At 43.8% G+C, this 19,306-nt stretch overlaps 2 protein-coding genes and 1 pseudogene across 2 annotated transcripts in view; 2 read left to right on the forward strand and 1 right to left on the reverse strand.

Moving 5' to 3' along the window:
- LOC124789253 overlaps window positions 1-6,271 on the forward strand; it is a 41,137-nt gene extending 34,866 nt beyond the window's left edge. Inside the window, exon 3 of the mRNA XM_047256549.1 lies at window positions 6,218-6,271. Within this exon, the coding sequence (XP_047112505.1) occupies window positions 6,218-6,271 (54 nt within the window). The remainder of the gene's footprint in view (window positions 1-6,217) is intronic.
- A 3,708-nt stretch (window positions 6,272-9,979) lies between these two features.
- On the reverse strand, window positions 9,980-10,097 carry LOC124790853 (annotated as a pseudogene).
- Window positions 10,098-12,665: 2,568 nt separating this feature from the next.
- Window positions 12,666-19,306, forward strand: part of LOC124789254 (solute carrier family 22 member 1-like) — a 45,234-nt gene continuing 38,593 nt past the window's right edge. The window contains exons 1-2 of the mRNA XM_047256550.1: window positions 12,666-12,690; window positions 17,888-18,056. Of these exons, the coding sequence (XP_047112506.1) occupies window positions 12,666-12,690; window positions 17,888-18,056 (194 nt within the window). The remainder of the gene's footprint in view (window positions 12,691-17,887; window positions 18,057-19,306) is intronic.

The following is a 19,306-nucleotide window of genomic DNA, read 5'->3' on the forward strand; positions in this document are numbered from 1 at the left end:
ATGAAATGAATAATTGCTACTCACCACATTGCGGAGTTGCTCAGTCGCAGACAGGCACCTCAAAAAGTCTGTCGGAAAGTAAGCTTTCGGGGAACACGGCCTTTGTCGGCAATAGCCAACATATCCACATACACTCACGCAAATGCAATTCACACACACATGACCAAAGGCTTAATGGCTTCAGCTACCAGAGACTGTGGTCATTTGTGTGTGAGTTGCGTTTGCGGGAGTGTGTGTGCGTGTGTGTGTGCGTGTGTGTGTGTGTGTGTGTGTGTGTGTCTGTGTGTGTGTTCTCTATTTTGGACAAAGGCCTTGTTGACCGAAAGCTCACTTTCCGACAGTGTTTATCTTGCGGCTGTCTGCGGTTCAGCACCTCCGCTACATGACGAGTAGCAACTATACTTTTCATGATGTTGTTACATTCCACCCTGGATTTTCCACTGTTTGATCTTGCCAGTACAAAAATGACAACAAAACAGAACTTATTTACAGGCCAGTGTATTTCTTGGAGGCAGGGTTCGACGAGAGAGAAACAGCATGAAATATCTTTAGCACAACGTAAGCAATTTCAACCAATTAGTAAAACAAAGCTACTTCAACCATTTATAGGGCTCCCTAAGAAAATTCCTCAACTCAGTGTTCTGACAATGTGACGTACAACACAGATCACCGTCACAGGTTAAAATAACAAAATAGTTTCCAGTAAACTGGCAAAAGCAAAATGTCACGCTCACAGCGTAACAATAACAAGGCCACATTCTGTACAATGGCACATACAAAATCAATCTCACTCACGGTGCATAAACAACAAATCAATCGGGCTCTCACATCTGCACACCCAGCGTACCTCAACACGACTACCATAACATGCTAAATCGTAACCACAGACCTCCCGTGTGTAATAGTACTGATCATCCAGTACACTCAATGCATAGCCTATTCTCTTTACTGTACATTGCATGCATCACTCGACCGACCAAAATACTACTGTCAGCCACTAAAGCAACCAGCTAGAGCTGCTCTTGCAATCTGAAGGCCTTCGTATACACCTCCACTGGATTCGCTGGTCTCTCAGCCGGGAAAAGGCACCAATCAACCCACTCAGTTGTTTGAGTCCACAGGGCAGCCACACCCCGCACGGACCGTTAGCGAGGCACTGTAGGCAGCTCCTTCTTGTACCAGCTTGGAGAAGGCTTCCTGTTCTTGGCTCCCCTCTCCTCGACTGCACCCATCCACAGCTCCTTCACCTCAGCTTCAGTGACGCTATTACCAGTCACACGTGTGGGGACCCCACCCTCTTGTAGTACAAGCGCGACAAGCTGCCTCATAAGAATTAGGTTTGCTAGACTATTAACTAACCACTTTCAACCACTTTTCATAGTCAGTTAAGCAGTATAGTAACCCCATAGTAGGTTATTAACTTTATCGTGCAGTGCAAGAGTTTGTCACCTTCTACTGGCAATATTAACTTATTTTATTGTACAACAAAAGTTGACGTATAATACACTTAGTCCCCTACAGGACCCAACACACAATCCATTCTGTATTTGTAAATCATAGCTTCCAGTCTGATGATAGTTTGTTCTTTAGCCAAGCTAAAAGTTTCTCGCAGGTGCATATCAAGGAAAATTTATAAACGCAATAAGATATCATCATTGTTCACTCCTGTGCTTGTGATTTGAAATACAAATTTATTATGCATGTTACTCTAAAACTAAATCTCATTGGTATTGAACCGGCTATTCCAACTTTTTTTTTATCATAGTTCATAATCACACTGTTGTTTTGTTGGTCCAGTTCATGCACACAGAAGTCATGGTTTGATGTTAGGTAGTCACATGTCTCAATTGTGTTAAAAGTCCCAGCAAAATCTTGCGTTAAACCAAGATCCTTAAGGTAAGTGTCATGTACATGAAATTGCTACACTATCCCAGGCAGCTCATCGTGTAGAATTTACCTCGTAGATAAGCTTTTTTAACATTGTACGCCATTCTTTCTCTAATTTTTCTTGTCAGTCGGTGAGTACACAGTTGTCGCACTCTGACAGCAACCTGATACATGTGCGGCCCGCATCCCTGTAATATGAGAAGTAAGACACGTACAAGTTTTAACCCTTTAACGGGAGCATTTTTTGTGGCGACTCAGCGAAGCTATTTTTTTTTTTTGCATCGAATTAGAATTGTGATCAATTTATTATATTATTTTTTGATAATTTTATTTTTGTGATTTAGGTCTAAAAATTATTGTGGTAAATATATCACCACAGCACTTTTTTAAATCTTACATTTTCGGTGGTAATCCGATTTCCCACTTGTGAGCTTTACACTTTGGTGGGAAGAAGATATCCCATTTCCATTTTATAAGCTGTAACATGTTGGCATTTACATGTAAAAAAATTTTAAGAAGACGGTGATTTCTTTTTATTTTACTTTATTTCAAAAATATTTACATTACAAATGTACAAGTAATAATTCTTTTTCAACAAAATGTTCAAATGATTGTTACATTTTCTTTTTATTTTCCATGAAACTGTCGGAAGAACGGTTCGATACACAGGGGTACGTTGCAGGAGCAGGATACATATTTTGTTCTCTTGTCACGAGCTTTTGTTGAACATTTTCGGCACCGTCTGTAGGTTCTTTCTAAAACAGACATATGATCGCCTACTTTTGCCAGTCGAACATGATCTGGTACGGTGTTCTTGTTTAGAATGGTTGCTGGACGTCCTTTTTTTGCGGGATGTAAAACCATCTATCAATTGTTTTGCGAGTAGTAATCGAAAGTTCAATTGATCATCATATCCCTCTTGTCCTTTATTAGTTTTGTACAATATAAAGGAATTTACAACGTCCATGTCTAATAGGAAATAGAGAATCCGATGCCACCACTTACGAGAACGTCGACCTATTGCATACCGTTCTCTAAGTTGATCAAAGTGATCTACACCTCCTAGTATGGTACTGTATGTTTCCACAGCTGTGGGACACGTAACCATGCTGGTTGTGCCATCCATATTCTTTCTTGAGACAAGTGCGGTTTCTCTAGGATTGTCTGAAGTTGTCAAAATAGTGACAGGTTTATTTTCCATCCATTTTATAGCTGCAATGCCACATTTGCGTTGAATCTGAAATTCTCTTCTTTTCAAGGTACATTTATCTTTCATCATTGAAGGAAGCCCTTTCCAGTTTGCTCTGACAGTCCCTATAGAGTAGATTCCATTGTTCAAAAGCATTTGCATTAGATTCACTATGGTGAAGAACTTGTCAAACGCTACTAAACTGTTATTATATTTCAGGTCTTGGTTGAGGCTAATGACTACACGCTCTCCCAGAGAATTTTCTGTACATCTGTCATTTGATTTTCCTGTGTAAATATCAAATTTTATGACATAGCCAGTCTTTGAATCTGCTTAACACCATACCTTGTATCCTCGTTTCACTGGCTTGAGAGGCATACACTGCTTGAGTGAAGACCGTCCCGTGAAAGGTATCATGCTTTCATCCACAGCCAATACCTTACTAGCAGTGTATGGCTTACGAATTGTGTTGTTCAGAAAGGTTATAAGAGGTCTGACCTTGTGAAGTTTATCGTGGTTTGGATGCCCTCTTGGAGGATTCAGCCTGTTGTCATTTATGTGAATAGTTTCACATATCTCTTTGAAACATTTGCATGTCATAGGTTTCGATATGTAAGGCTCACCTAAGGCAGGTTCTGAACTCCAGTAGTGCACTACACTTGGCAACACAACCACGCTCATCAAGATATTCAATCCAATCCAGGCCTGTAACTCCTCTACAGATAAATTTGTCCAGTTATTTGTTGACTCACTTACAGTCTGACCAGATTGCCGTTTTTGTTTCTGTTGCTCTGCATACAGATTTGTCTGCTGAACCACATACTACAGTATCTCATTGGTAAATAAAGTAAGGAAGTAGTCTCTGTGCTGTGTTTTGTCAATGGGTTGTTGACAACTGGCTCTCCTTTTGTATCAACGCGAAGAAAGTCGAAAACAGCAGTGTCATCGGACCATTCCCCATCTGCCAATGGCTCTTCTGCACTTACGGTACTGTCACTAGAAATATCGACGTCCATGGAGCAAGAATTGTTTGCACTGTTATTGATATTAGGTTGTGGACCAAACACGGATCAACGTCTGAAACAAATTCATCTTCTGACGCTTCATCACTTTCTATTTCAGAATCCTCAGGATCGCTAGGCAGTGAAAATAGCAACTCCGATGCTTCTTCTGGTGTGTATTTCTTACTATAGGCGTGCTTCTTTGACATTTTTGCTATGAAAAGCAAAGAAAGATTTTGAGGCGAACAATAAGTGATAATATGATATTCCAATTATATTTGCCACCAATATTAAAATGTGAAAACAGTAAAGCTATGAGCTGATAATAGTGACACAGACATATACTTCAGAAGCGAAGCAAACTCTTCCGACAACAGTAGTGATCCCGAGATACACACAAACCGATTGTGTACTACCACAAGATGTCAGGCAAATACAGCGGTGGTAATATTCCCAGAAGCATTGTGGTATCTCGACGTTTGTGGTAAGTATGCTTCCCAAGGACCACAAAAGACATTGTGGTATATATACTTCCCGAGCCCCTTTCAGAAACGACTTTTGGTGGTATGCATACTTCCCAAGAACCCTGGGAACATCATTATTTGGTGGGATATATATACTTCTCACAGCCCTAAAAGCTATGTTCAGCAACAAACAGAAACGAGGGGTAGTGCAGCGGACTACCACTAGGGGCCAGGAGCGTACGGAAGTGGGGAAACGTATTTCCATGAATGCAGTAAAGGAATACCATTAGTGGGAAATATATCTCTCACAGTTGCGAAAGGGTTAACACGTCAACAAGTCTCGACTTGTCTGGGGCCTTGCTGACGAAACAGATTTACGGCCCCCTTACATAATCATGATGTCACTTCCGATTATGCCATGTAAATTTAGAACAAGTCTTGACTCGTCTCAGAGCCTGCTAAGAATACATACACGTCTCAGCGCAGTTCCCTGTGACACGAGTGCGGGGAGAGGGATGGGGAAGAGATGGGGGAGAGGGGCAGCGAGTCTCAAGACCCACTCCTCTCCAGTTTCTGGAATCACGGTATGAAGACGTGTTAGAGGTGAACAGCAGGACTTATTGTTGAAGGGGGTCTGAATGCTCGACAGCTTGTACCACAGACAGTAAATCATGTTGTCATAACTTTCATGATCAGGGTTCCAACCCTTCAGGAGAATGGGAGACCCCACACTGCAGTTCACACCATAAACACTTTGAGAAATATACTAATCCCATAACGGCTTGCTGGTCCCCTGATTTGTCACTTACAGGGCACGCCTCGAACGTCATGGAAAGACATATACTTCATACCAAACTCTAGCCTCCAAATTATCATTTCTCATACTGATGTTAATGATTTACATCAATTCCGAATGGAATAAAAGATCAATCATTTAATTTTGTTGCTTGATGAACACCTCCACCGTCTGATATCGGAATGGTGCTTCATGATGTAACATTTCCCTTCTAGGTCAGTACATAAAAATGCTTTTGTTGCTCCAGTAATGTCTACTGTAACTTTTATCAGACATCTATCTGCATACTGGGTCAGACATTTTATGACGTCCACCAGATACCTACATTTGCGAAGAAGAAACAATGCTGCTCCCACTGCTAAGAAACTATTTCTCTTGGCGGGTTAGTCTACGATTATGTTTCCATTCCCGGTTCGTTGGTTGCGCTGCGACTAATCTGAACTTTCTCCGTCAACTCAGTCGCAATGGAAGCGCCTTTTACTATTAGCGTGTCTTAAGCTCATCTGAAAAAGAGCGTGTACGTGGGCTGAAAAAAAAATGTTCAAGCCTAATATTGAGACTTTGTGTACTTAGAAAATACGTTTAGTTTCTTGTAGATGTACCCAAGCTATTACCCATCTCCCTCCACAGACATTTACATTTTTGCGTGTACCATTGTTCAAAACATTTGTGCATTTCACAGCGTGAAGAGGCAATTCAAGGTCACAAAATAGTCACGTATTAATATGACGTGACAAAAAGTTCTTCAGTAATATCAAGAATCTCTCTACTTGTCTGGATGTAATTATTTCGGATATTTAGTTTTCCACTGTTTTCGCGTCACATGAGTACGCAGTGAGCCCCTCTTTTATGCCCTACCGCTATTTCCTCCTTGTTACAGGGAAGGGGCCTCGTTCAGCAAGTGCCTGATGTACAACCAGAGCGATGTGACTGACTTCGGCGGCAGCAGGGAACCTGTGAAGTGCCAGCACGGTTGGGAGTACGACGACACCTGGTTCTCCTTGACGGTGACGTCACAGATGAACTGGGTCTGCGACAACCAGCAGGCCGTCAATGACGTCTTGTTCTACTCACAGGTTATTGGAGTGGCGCTGGGGTTACTGTTTGGCTACATAGGCGACATGTGCGTAGCTGTTTTTTTAAGGCTGGTTAAATCCATCATGAATCACTTAATAATTTTGATTAATTCACGAAAAGACACACTCATTATTTTCAGTATATAAGAAGTTAAATTATTTTTGGAATTTATGACTGGTTTTTCAGTAGCGACAAATACGTAGTACATTCTTCACATGTCGCTACCGTTTGAGTCACTATTATAAGAGTACATTATTATTATTATCATATTAAAATGTAGACTTTCACGGCAGGAAATATTACGTCCATTATAATCATCCGGGCTGTTATGCCGTGGTCGGTTGATGAATTCTGTGTCAATTCCCAACTTTTCGTCTCCGACTGCGGGAGACATCTTCAAGGGGGTCCGTAGCTCGATGGAAGGTCCAACACACCCACTGGCCTTCTACTGACTGCCGCTAAATTCCGTGTCCGGGCGCCCCCGCGCCGCGGCGTGACGTCACGTGTTTTGAAAACGTCAGTGCAATTGGCCGCTGTCCGTCGCCGTCGATCGCCGTTGCCATCACCCAGTAGTGGGCGGGTGGTACACATCTTCTTTAACACCGGCATTCATAAATAATTAGGCCCGTAAAGAGCAATAAACAAAGTTTGAGGCGAAATTGTTTATAAAATTCAATAGAAAATTCATAACGTAAAGAACGCCACTATATAATATTTTGGGTAGCATCACACATATTTTAAACTAGTTAAGTTATACACTTAACTTGCAATAGTTTTCATTGTTTGCAACTTATTATTAACATTTATCGCCCATAATTAATTAATTATTATAGACATGAAGATTTTGAGTAGCGCAGTGTGTGGACCGCTATAGATTACGTCTAAAATCGGTGCTATATGCAGTTCTATGTTAAAACTTTGCAGCACAGATGTCAACAAACAAATTTGCGCTAAATGGCGAAATTTTGCAAAAACTAAAACTTGATTTATGGGCGATAGAATAATCCTAGAAATTAATGTAAAATAGCAAATGAGATGTACTTTTTAGCGCGGTGCCGATGGTGTACTTATTTCTGTCGAGGGATGTATGTATCAAAATTTGTAACCTTAACTGGTGAGATTGGTACTTGCATAACCAGGGGGGGTGGACATCCGAGCCTATATAAGCGAGTGGCCATCTTGGCCAGAGGTCAGTCGTTGCTCAGTCGTTTTGGAGGATGGGTGGCCCATGCGATCGTTTGAGAATTCTTTTTTGCGTCGATTTATTTCGACAAAGAGTATTGTTTAGTAGTGCAAGTGTGCAAGCATATATTTGATGAACTGGAAGCGCTACGATTATTTGTGGAGTACGATTTACGAGGTATACATCGTCATAAGTGAACATGTGGCGATCTGTGATTTCGCGCCAAAAATGTTAGAACAATGAGCACGATGGGAGTTGTGGTTCTGTTCGAATTGATTGAGTAATTTTCATTTATAACAGCCTACATTACTACTACTGGGGGCTCGGAGTCAAATTATTATTAAAGTGAAACTGTAAACCGTCTCACCAGCGTTAATTTCATTGTGTGAAAGAAAAGGACAACGCCAATAAATAGTAACTGAACTGTGTCGTGAAAAACTGATTTTGCTATAATAATCGCCTAATTTTTGTTCCCTAGCATAAACTGTACTCATGTCTGAGTGAATAATTAATTCATAAACAATAACAGTGTACCAATGCACCAAGTGTGGAAAGCATCCCCTGAGACTTACGTGAGAGCCACAATTTGCAATAACGTTTTTAACCAATATTTGTATATGCACACTCGTGAGAACTCTGCAATCGCCCTTTCTCATTTACCGCCCTGTCGCAATCTGTATGCAGTTTAGGCGTTTTGCGCCAGAGATTCGTGCTGCTCCAAGTAGTTGGAACTTTGGAGTCACTTCACTTCAGTCGCACGCTTTGATGCACCTTATCCGTACCGCAGCACAACTGTGTCTGCAGGAAACACGGAACATAACACTCTCTTCTGACAGTGTGCCACTCTTGTTTTCTAAAGTCCCTATGTGCTGTCCTTACAGCTTCAAGCGTCGGAACTGCCACAATCTCGTGGTGGGTGGTGGTAGTAATGTTCTGGCTCGTCACTGCAGATTCAACTCGTGATGGGATGTTTCTCTGCTTCTTGTTCTTCTTCGTCTTTTGTCAATAAGTAATGGCATTACGCTGAGGTGACAAAAGTCACGATATAGCAATATGCACGTATAGAGATGGGAGTAGTATCGCTTACACAAGGTATAAAAAGTCAGTACATTGGAGGAGCTATCATTTGTACTCTGGTGACTCATGTAAAGGTTTCCAAAGTGATTAAGGCAATGAGAATTAACAGACTTTGAACGCGGAATAGTGGTTGGAGCTAGACCCATGGTAAATCGTTTGAGAATTGAATATACAGAGAACCACAGCGCCAAAAGTATTCCGAGAACACCAAATTTCAGGCACTGCCTCTCACCAAGGACAACGCAGTGGCCGACGGCCTTCACTTAACGACCGAGAGCAGCGGTGTTTCCGTAGAGCTGTCAGTGCTAACAGACAAGCACCACTGCGTGAAATTATCGCAGAAATTAATATGGGATGTACGACGAGCGCAACCGTCGAGACAGTGCGGTGAAATTTGGCTTTAATGGGCCAGGGCAGCAGACGACTGACTTGAGTGCCTTTGTTAGCATCACGACATCGTCTTCAGCGTCTCTCATGGGGTGGTGACATTATCGGTTGGACCGTAGGTGACTGGGAAACCTTGGCCTGGTGAGATGGGTCCTGATCTCAGGTGGTAAATGGTGATGTTAGGGTTGAGTGTGAGCAGACCCAACGAAGCCACACACCCAACTTGTCAACAATGCACTTTCCAAGATGGTGGTGGCCTCACATTTGTATGAGTTGCGTTTACATGGAATGGACTGTGTCCTCTGATCCAACTGAACCGGTCATTGACTGGAAATGGTTTTGTTCGGCTTCTTGGAGACTATTTGCAGCCTTTCACGTATTTCACGTTCCGGAACAACGACGGAATACTACAGTTGTTCTCGATTGGTTTGAAGAACATTCCAGACAATTCAGACGAGTTCTCCACCCAGACCGCCGGACATGAACCCAATGGAACTTTTATGGGACATAATCGTGAGGTCAGTTTGTGCTCAAAATCCTGCACCGGCAACACTTTCGCAGTTATGGATATATATATAGTCCCAGCATGGCTCAGTATTGATTTCCAACGACTTTTTGAGTCAATACCACGCCGAGTTGCTACGCTCCACTGGGGAAAAGCATGTCTGACATGATATTAGGAGGGATCCGACGACACTTGTCACCTCAGTGTAAAAGCACTCCGTCTTCAGGCCACAAGTGGCCCATCGGGACCATCCCACCGCCGTATCATCCTCAGATGAGGATACGGAGAGGAGGGGCGTGTGGTCAGCACACTGCTCTCCCGGTCGTTATGATGGTTTTCTTTGACCGGAGCCGCTACTATTCGGTCGAGTAGCTCCTCAATTGGCATCACGAGGCTGAGTGCACCCCGAAAAATGGCAACAGCGAATGGCGGCGCGGACGGTCACCCATCCAAGTGCCGGCCACGTCCGACAGCGCTTAACTTCGGTGATCTGACGGGAACCGGTGTTTCCACTGCGGCAAGGCCGTTGCCCACCTCTGTGTAAGTGGGGCGCAATTAGGGAAAGCCACTGATATAGCTGACTCAACAAAGTGCATACTGTTATGACACTACACCTGGGAACGAGCATCTTGGAAACAGTGTAGCAGGTCAGCTGTTCACATGCTGCTGTTGTATATACGGAAAATGGATGAATGACTGTAGAACCAGGAGTAGGTGACAAGGTTTCGAATGTCCATATCTTGTCACAGAACACAGACGTTGCAATCTTGCCATAAAGCAGAATGGAATGTGGGAGATTTGCCCATAAAGCAGAATGGGCAGCGATCTGCGGGAGATCTGAAGACAGAGCGTAATGGTGGTGCAGGCACGAGGTTTTGGAGGATACCATGTAGCGTACATTGCTGAACATGGATTCTCTGTAGTGGGTGACCTCTGTGTGTTCCCAAGTTACTCCACCAACATCTTCAACATACCGTTCCATGGATGCAGGCTGGTGGAGGTATTACTATGCTACAGTGGACACTGATATGGGTTTTCGTGGGACCTGTGGCACTGTCGAAGGTATCGTGACATATGTGGATTGCATGTTTAGTGCTGTGGGCCATCTATATCCCTTCACGCTTATTGTGTTCCCGGACGGCAACGACATCTTCCACCAGGATAACTGTCCTTGTTACAAGGCCAATATCATACTGCAGTGGTTTCACGAGCGTGATTGTGAATTCATTTTGATATCTTCGCCACAAAATTAACATCAGTTCAGTGGAAAATTTTTAGTATACAATTGGGCAAATACATGCCATGCAGAATTGCTTATGTATGCGTTCGAAAGGGTGATCATGATAATATTCAACAGCTGGTCTTAACGCTTTGGCCCACCAGTCCAACTACAACTGTAAGCTTCATTCTGTGTTCTGCATCTTTTCTTTGAAATGAAATGAAATGTGCGTGTAACACTGTTGGCCGGAAATCCCATCCTGAGAAGTTCGGCCGCCAGAGTTCATGTACTTTTTTTTTGTTTGACGCAACTTCCGCGACTTGTGCATCACTGATGATGAAATAATTATGAGGACAATCCACGCGCACCCAGTCCCTAGTGGGAAAAATCCCCGACCCAGCCAGGAATCGTCCCAGGGCTCCATGGTCGAGAGTCAGCATCGCGAAGCAGAAGACCGTGAGCTGCTGACCGTAATTGTCGAGGAGGGGTAGGGAGTAAATGGAACAGACTAACAAAGATAAAGTTTTATATTATCTCACAAATAAAAACAAAAAAATTAACTTCACAAGTGCAAATTCATTTCATATTCAATGACAAAAAATGATGACTTGTAATTCATATATACTTATAATTTGTCTTTGTACGATTATCTGGTTTCTTTCCTTATCGGCTTCCCAGTCTCTTTCTTTCCTTTGCCAAAGCGACCTTCACAGTAGCACGTGGTGTTTCCTTTGTTGTTCTGGAAGACGACCAAAATTTCTATCCAGGCTAGAGGGTGCTGTTGGTTCCAACGATCGAATGTCTGCTCCCGCAACTAACAACTCATACTAACTTCCTTTTACAAATTATACTAGAGGTGTCTTCTGGTTGGCGACATTCGCGTACAAAATAAAAGCATTCACAGTAGACGTTAGGCAAACGGAAAAGAAAAGTTTTTTCGCCACTTCATTGTGTTTCTCGCGACTGGGTAGTAGCTGTGAAGCTGGCTGACACACGCTACACCGGCCTTGTCCATGATGTTTGCCTCCAGTGTTTTTGTACTTTTCCAAAAATAAAAAGAAGGAAAAAGACAGAACCTTTAGCTTCCTTGCTCTGAAGCTCGTTGGAAGACCTTCCTGTTTTTCATTTCTTCATGAGAGTTTACATGCACACTTATAACTCTGCTGCATCTAGAAGGCAAGATATGAACAGCTACAGCCATCATACAGTCGAAAGTCGTGGAGCACATGGGAAAGCACATTCCAGCAAATGGAAAAGCTGCGCGCCGGCCGCTGTGGCCGTGCGGTTATAGGCGCTTCAGTCCGAAACCGCGCTGCTGCTACGGTCGCAGTTTCTAATCCTGCCTCGGGCATGGATGTGTGTGATGTCCTTAGGTTAGTTAGGTTTACGTAGTTCTAAGTTCTAGGGGACTGATCACCTCAGTTGTTAAGTCCCATAGTGCTCAGAGCCATTTGAACCGTTTGGAAAGCTGCGCCGTTACGGGGTACAGGAGCCGTCCACACGGCCGACACAGGCGCCCCTTTAGCGTACGGCCACAGAGCCTAAAGTGTTAACAGTCACTCGTAAACTGTCTAAGGCCTTGGCTACTCCAGTCTCTGCTCTTTTCTGTCCCAACTACAAAGTCCATCAACATATAAGTGGAATATATCCTTTTATAAGTAGCAGCGCATAATCGTGGGAGTGTATCTGTTAGCTGGACTGCCCAGGACCTCGACACACGGGTTGAGCTGACTCTTGCTGACGTCAGGTACGGCCGACGCCCCCAGCAGCTGCTGTGCCTGTCAGCCCACGTGGTCAGCAGACTGCTGGTCGTCCTCGCTCCACACGTGCTGCCCCTCTTCATCCTGGCAGAATCCCTCGTGTCAGCTGCGGCTGGGCCCATGGTAGAATCGGTCTTGTCTGTCGGTGAGTGTTAAAAAAAACTGACGTAGCTGTTACAGTAATCTCGGCAGTACCAGGAAATCTTTAGAAACGTTACGGCAGTTTGCTCATTCCAGAACCTGGGAAAAGCACTTCAAATGCCTGAGAAGAAATGTAACACTCTCAAGGACTATGTTTAGCGGCGCCATGGTACAGGGTGTTTCAAAAATGACCGGTATATTTGAAACGGCAATACAAACTAAACGAGCAGCGATAGAAATACACCGTTTGTTGCAATATGCTTGGGACAACAGTACATTTTCAGGCAGACAAACTTTCGAAATTACAGTAGTTACAATTGTCAACAACAGATGGCGCTGCGGTCTGGGGAACTCTATAGTACGATATTTTCCACATATCCACCATGCGTAGCAATAATATGGCGTAGTCTCTGAATGAAATTACCCGAAACCTTTGACAACGTGTCTGGCGGAATGGCTTCACATGCAGATGAGATGTACTGCTTCAGCTGTTCAATTGTTTCTGGATTCTGACGGTACACCTGGTCTTTCAAGTGTCCCCACAGAAAGAAGTCACAGGGGTTCATGTCTGGCGAATAGGGAGGCCAATCCACGCCGCCTCCTGTATGTTTCGGATAGCCCAAAGCAATCACACGATCATCGAAATATTCATTCAGGAAATTAAAGACGTCGGCCGTGCGATGTGGCCGGGCACCATCTTGCATAAGCCACGAGGTGTTCGCAGTGTCGTCTAAGGCAGTTTGTACCGCCACAAATTCACGATGAATGTCCAGATAGCGTGATGCAGTAATCGTTTTGGATCTGAAAAATGGGCCAATGATTCCTTTGGAAGAAATGGCGGCCCAGACCAGTACTTTTTGAGGATGCAGGGACGATGGGACTGCAACATGGGGCTTTTCGGTTCCCCATATGCGCCAGTTCTGTCTATTGAGGAAGCCGTCCAGGTAAAAGTAAGCTTCGTCAGTAAACCAAATGCTGCCCACGTGCATATCGCCGTCATCAATCCTGTGCACTATATCGTTAGCGAATGTCTCTCGTGCAGCAATGGTAGCGGCGCTGAGGGGTTGCCGCGTTTGAATTTTGTATGGATAGAGGTGTAAACTCTGGCGCATGAGACGATACGTGGACGTTGGCGTCATTTGGACCGCAGCTGCAACACGGCGAACGGAAACCCGAGGCCGCTGTCGGATCACCTGCTGCACTAGCTGCGTGTTGCCCTCTGTGGTTGCCGTACGCGGTCGCCCTACCTTTCCAGCACGTTCATCCGTCACGTTCCCAGTCCGTTGAAATTTTTCAAACAGATCCTTTATTGTATCGCTTTTCGGTCCTTTGGTTACATTAAACCTCCGTTGGAAACTTCGTCTTGTTGCAACAACACTGTGTTCTAGGCGGTGGAATTCCAACACCAGAAAAATCCTCTGTACTAAGGAATAAACCATGTTGTCTACAGCACACTTGCACGTTGTGGACAGCACACGCTTACAGCAGAAAGACGACGTACAGAATGGCGCACCCACAGACTGCGTTGTCTTCTATATCTTTCACATCACCTGCAGCGCCATCTGTTGTTGAAAATTGCAACTACTGTAATTTCGAAAGTTTGTCCGCCTGAAAATGTACTGTTGTCCCAAGCATATTGCAACAAACGGTGTATTTCTATCGCTGCTCGTTTAGTTTTTATTGCCGTTTCAAATATACCGGTCATTTTTGAAACACCCTGTATAATATGTGCATACTAACGGCTTGTAGTATTAATGAGTCATTTGTCACGGTCTTTGTCGATAAGATAGCGCCCAGGAGGCCTATATGTGCGTCCTCAGCCTTGGCTCTGCAGGCAGTAACTGTGCTGAGTTTCGAGGTGAGTAGTGTTTGCAACATTCTTCATATGGCACAACCACGCCCCACTCACGAGAACGTACTCCACTTGAACGGCTTCAGCCTATTGAATGGGGTGCCATTGTGGGGATGTGGGAAGCTGAATGCATGTCTTGCCGGACTGCTGCACATGTTAGGCACAATATACCGATGGGCTGTCGCTGCTTTCATCAGTGGTCTCTGCGACATTCCCACACCTGTATACCGGGTTTTGTACATTCGTGCAGGGCAGACACGCGTCAAGATCGACGCATTTTGCGAGCAGCGGCGGACCCCGGAACATCATGCAGGGCCGAAATTGTGGCACACGTTGCACATGCTGTATCATGAGGCCTCATTAGCAGCCGTCTGCTTGCAGCAGGATTAAGTTCACACGTGTCTCTGGCCACTCTTGTGTCCTGGAAGAGTTGACTGCCGAAATGATTGGCACTCTGTTGTCTTCAGTGATGAGAATGGGTTCTGTCTGCGTGTGAGTGATGAAGTGTGGCGTAGACCCAGTGAGCTGCCTATTCCAGAGTGCATTCTGCCACATCACACAGGTCCCATCCCAGGCTTCATGGTGTGGGGGAGGTGAGTTACAACTCGCCATCACACTTGGTGTTTCTGAAGGGTGAAGTAACCAGCGCCCGCTACATCGGGCAGGCTATTATCCTTGGGCTACTGCCATTTCTACGACCCCTTCCAACAGGACAATGCACGGCCAGATGCGGCGGCTGCGGCGGCAACACGCTTCTAGTGGTGTAAAACAACTTCTCTGGCTAGCAAAATCACCAGATGTATCGCCAGTTGATCTTGTAAGGAACGTGTTGTAACTTAATCATTCTCCAGGATCTACAAGAACTATTGCCGAACTACAACAGAAGGCGCAAAATGCCTGCAGCAATCTATCGCTGGATGCTATTCGGCACCCTTATGATCGTTTTCATGCGAGAATACACGCTTGCATTGCCGCCAGAGGGGACACACTATGTATTGATGGAAATGTATATGCACCGTTTACTGTGTTATGTGTGTTTCATTTGGTCTGAATTTGTTATCATATCATATTGTCATACACTCCTACAATGGTCAACTACCCGTCACTTGACTTGTCAATTAAATGATGTTGATAGTGATGCATTTCTTCTGGCAGCATATATTGGAGGCCGGCCGCGGTGGTCTAGCGGTTCTAGGCGCTCAGTCCGGAACCGCGGGACAGCTACGGTCGCAGGTTCGAATCCTGCCTCGGGCATGGATGTGTGTGATGTCCTTAGGTTAGTTAGGTTTAATTAGTTCTAAGTTCTAGGCGACTGATGACCTCAGAAGTTAAGTCGCATAGTGCTCAGAGCCATTTGAACCATATATTGGAAAATACTATATGAAAGAGCCTTCTACAAAGTTGTCGAGCCAGAAACTCATAAAAAATTTTAAAATATATTTGAAATTTTTCTACACACTTTTATACTTAGCAGATAATGTACTGTAACATCCATTCAAACAGCAACAAATGGCGTTGAATTGCTTTAGAGATTTCCATAACAGGTTTAAGAAGCATTTCTATCTTAGGTATAACTGCTTCAAAAAGCAGCTGTTTCTGGGGCCTCACGCCCATAAAATACCCAAAAATAGTTTTTCATCACCTAAATCCGTGTTAACATGCATGGATTTAGTTTCTACAAGATCAATGAATAAAAGAATAAAAACCTAAGAAGGAAACATAAAATACTTATTTTATCCCTGCCACTCATAAATTATTAACAAGTGAGAAAATTTTTTTGAAATGAGGTTTATATAGTAAACAAAAATGTCTGCTACCACAAAATGTGAAGTTTTACTCAAAGTTGCTATTTACAAACAAAATACAGACATGTCCACTGGAGTGAACAGTATGCACGTGACAACTCTTGAGTCCTCATCTGTTAATTATTTCTTTTTTTCTTGGAAACTGAATGCAATTTGGGCACAGAGGTTCCTTACATGCAATATAAACATACTTAGCTTTCCTTTTGCACATTTCATAACGACATCCGTTTGCATTTTTTATGTCCAAAAGTTTCGGCCAATGATTCTGTTGCTGAAATCTCACTTCAGCTGCCGCTTTACAAACTGGTCTCTTTTTCTGGGATCTTGGTGTAGAAACAGGACTTCCTCTCCTTCCTGGTGCCTGTCCGTGTTTTCCCAGGTTTATGGAGGATCGTGTCACTGACGCCTTGAAATAAAGGTGACACATGTCATTTCTTGCCTGTCTATATTCATGTTTTCCGTGTATGTGTGAAAAATATCATCCTGCAAATTCTGTATAAAGCACATTCGACGATTAATCGTACATTACCCTCATATTCTGGCATATTGTATTAGCGAGTAAAGTTATTCACATTTGTATTTGACGATATCTGACTCGGGCTTTCCAAGCCTGTCCCTCGTCCTTGAAACCTGTGTCTGCAGATCAAAGCTTCCAGATGGAAAGCAGTTTCGGTGCCTTACCCGATTGCAGGCATATTTTCGTGAAACCATTATGTGTGCGGTAGTTTAGTTCTAGATAATTATAAATACAGTACTTGTTGCGACAACATATATTAGCAAATACCCAAATAACGTTGGAAATTCAGTAAAGGTCCATGCAAATACACTTGTCTTTTCATCACATTACCTTTCAAATGTAATATGTACGAAATAGTATGACTACTGTTTTGAAAAACATAAATTAAAAAAGTAAGCGGCGTTCGGCCCAGTGATTAACCGATGACGGAGCTCGAACACTAACCACATGACCACAATTATATCATGGTCAGAGTCGCAACGCACTGCTACATCACTGACGGGTAAAACATCTCTCGCCGTTTTCTCGAAATTCCCAAGTAGTACGCCTTACTATTTACACATTATGCTCTCCTAATGGACTACTAAAAGTGTACAAAGTTTGAAGTAAATCCACGATACGAACGTCGTGCCCTCTCCTTGTAACTTTAAATACAGATTACGCCTAATATAAAAGCCAATCATGTAAATGATCAGTATGAACCTGTTGACTTCGCAGTATATCACAGATGTGACCAGTGCTATATGTCAAGAAATAAACCAAAATTCATGAAAACTGATGGCAACTGGCTGCAAACACAGTAACAGTTTCAATGTGCGATGAACAAATGCCCTTGGCTTAGTAAGCGCTTCTCGTTTACGGCTTTAGGCTTTCTTTAAAAGTTAGTTATTGTGAAACCACTCATACTGCTATTGTGTCTATCCCGCAAGTGAACTACTGAATCGTCTCCGAAACATCTTTAAAGTGACGTCTGTGTTATTTGATACCTAAGATTGAAAGGATTTGACGGTGCTTCCTCGTGTTTCAGGTTTGGAGCTGACTGATGTCAAGCACCGCACTGCAGTCAACCGCTACCAGTGCTTTAGTGAGGCCGTTGGAATGATGCTTGCTGGTCTCGTGTCATGGGCAGTGCCCAATTGGAACTACTTCGTCTCGATTGCTACCCTCTCTTGTTTTGCGTTATTCTTCTTCTTCAGGCAAGACACGCAAAATAAAAGATGCATGGTGATGCGTAAAGATACAATAAATATTAACATATTATATTCTGAACGGAATGAACAACGGACGACGAAAATACACAGCTTTTCTTTAGTCGGCGAGTCTTGTCTACGGGCAGAAGTACGCCAGGAGATTATTTTTGCGAGTCAAGCGTGTAGAAAGCTGTGATGTGAAGCACTTAACGAGATACACAGCGTATCCGACTGTGTCGTATTATTGTAGAATAGAGTGTCCGTTGGTGCGTGTGTGTAATGGGACATTGCTCGCAATTAATAAAACTTTTCTCTGCATAATCTGCAGGGGCCAAAGATGTGTTGGCGTTGGGTATTCCCAAACAGCTGCCACGTACGTCATCAGCCATATAATGAGAGTTACATACATGTACTAGCCAGGCTCCTGTTCAGTGTACTTTGTCAGATGAGCATTGGGTAGTTTTAGAAAAGACTGACTTAAGCTCTGGTTTCAGTTTGCCCACAGTACAACTAAAACCCGAGGCAGCTAATTCTCACAGAAAAATGTTTGTGTAATGTGATGTCTCTACACTGCTTGTGCTTGTAAATGTGTGTGTGTGTGTGTGTGTGTGTGTGTGTGTGTGTGTGTGTGTGTGGGAGGAGTGGGGAAGTGGGGCACTGCTTGTAAATACACTACTGGCCATTAAAATTTGCTACACCACGAAGATGACGTGCTACAAACGCGAAATTTAACCGACAGGAAGAAGACACTTTGATATGCAGTTGATTAGCTTTTCAGAGCATTCACACAAGGTTGGCACCAGTGGCGACATCTACAACATTCTGACATCAGGAAAGTTTCCAACCGATTTCTCATACACAAACAGCGGTTGACCGGCGTTGCCTGGTGAAACGTTGTTGTGATGCCTCGTGTAAGGAGGAGAAATGCGTACCATTACGATTCCGACTTTGATAAACGTCGGGTTGTAGCGTATCGCGTTTGCGGTTTATCGTATAGCGACATTGCTGCTCACGTTGGTCGAGATCCAATGACTGTTAGCACAATATGGAATCGGTGGGTTCAGGAGGGTAATACGGAACGCCGTGCTGGATCCCAACGGCCTCGTATCACTAGCAGTCGAGATGACAGGCATCTTATCCGCATGGCTCTAACGGATCGTGCAGCCACGTCTCGATCCCTGAGTCAACAACCATCTGCACGAACAGTTCGAGGACGTTTGCAGCAGCATGGACTATCAGCTCTGAGACCATGGATA

Source organism: Schistocerca piceifrons, chromosome 3 (assembly GCF_021461385.2).
Source record: "Schistocerca piceifrons isolate TAMUIC-IGC-003096 chromosome 3, iqSchPice1.1, whole genome shotgun sequence".
NCBI classification, from domain to species: Eukaryota; Metazoa; Arthropoda; class Insecta; order Orthoptera; family Acrididae; genus Schistocerca; species Schistocerca piceifrons.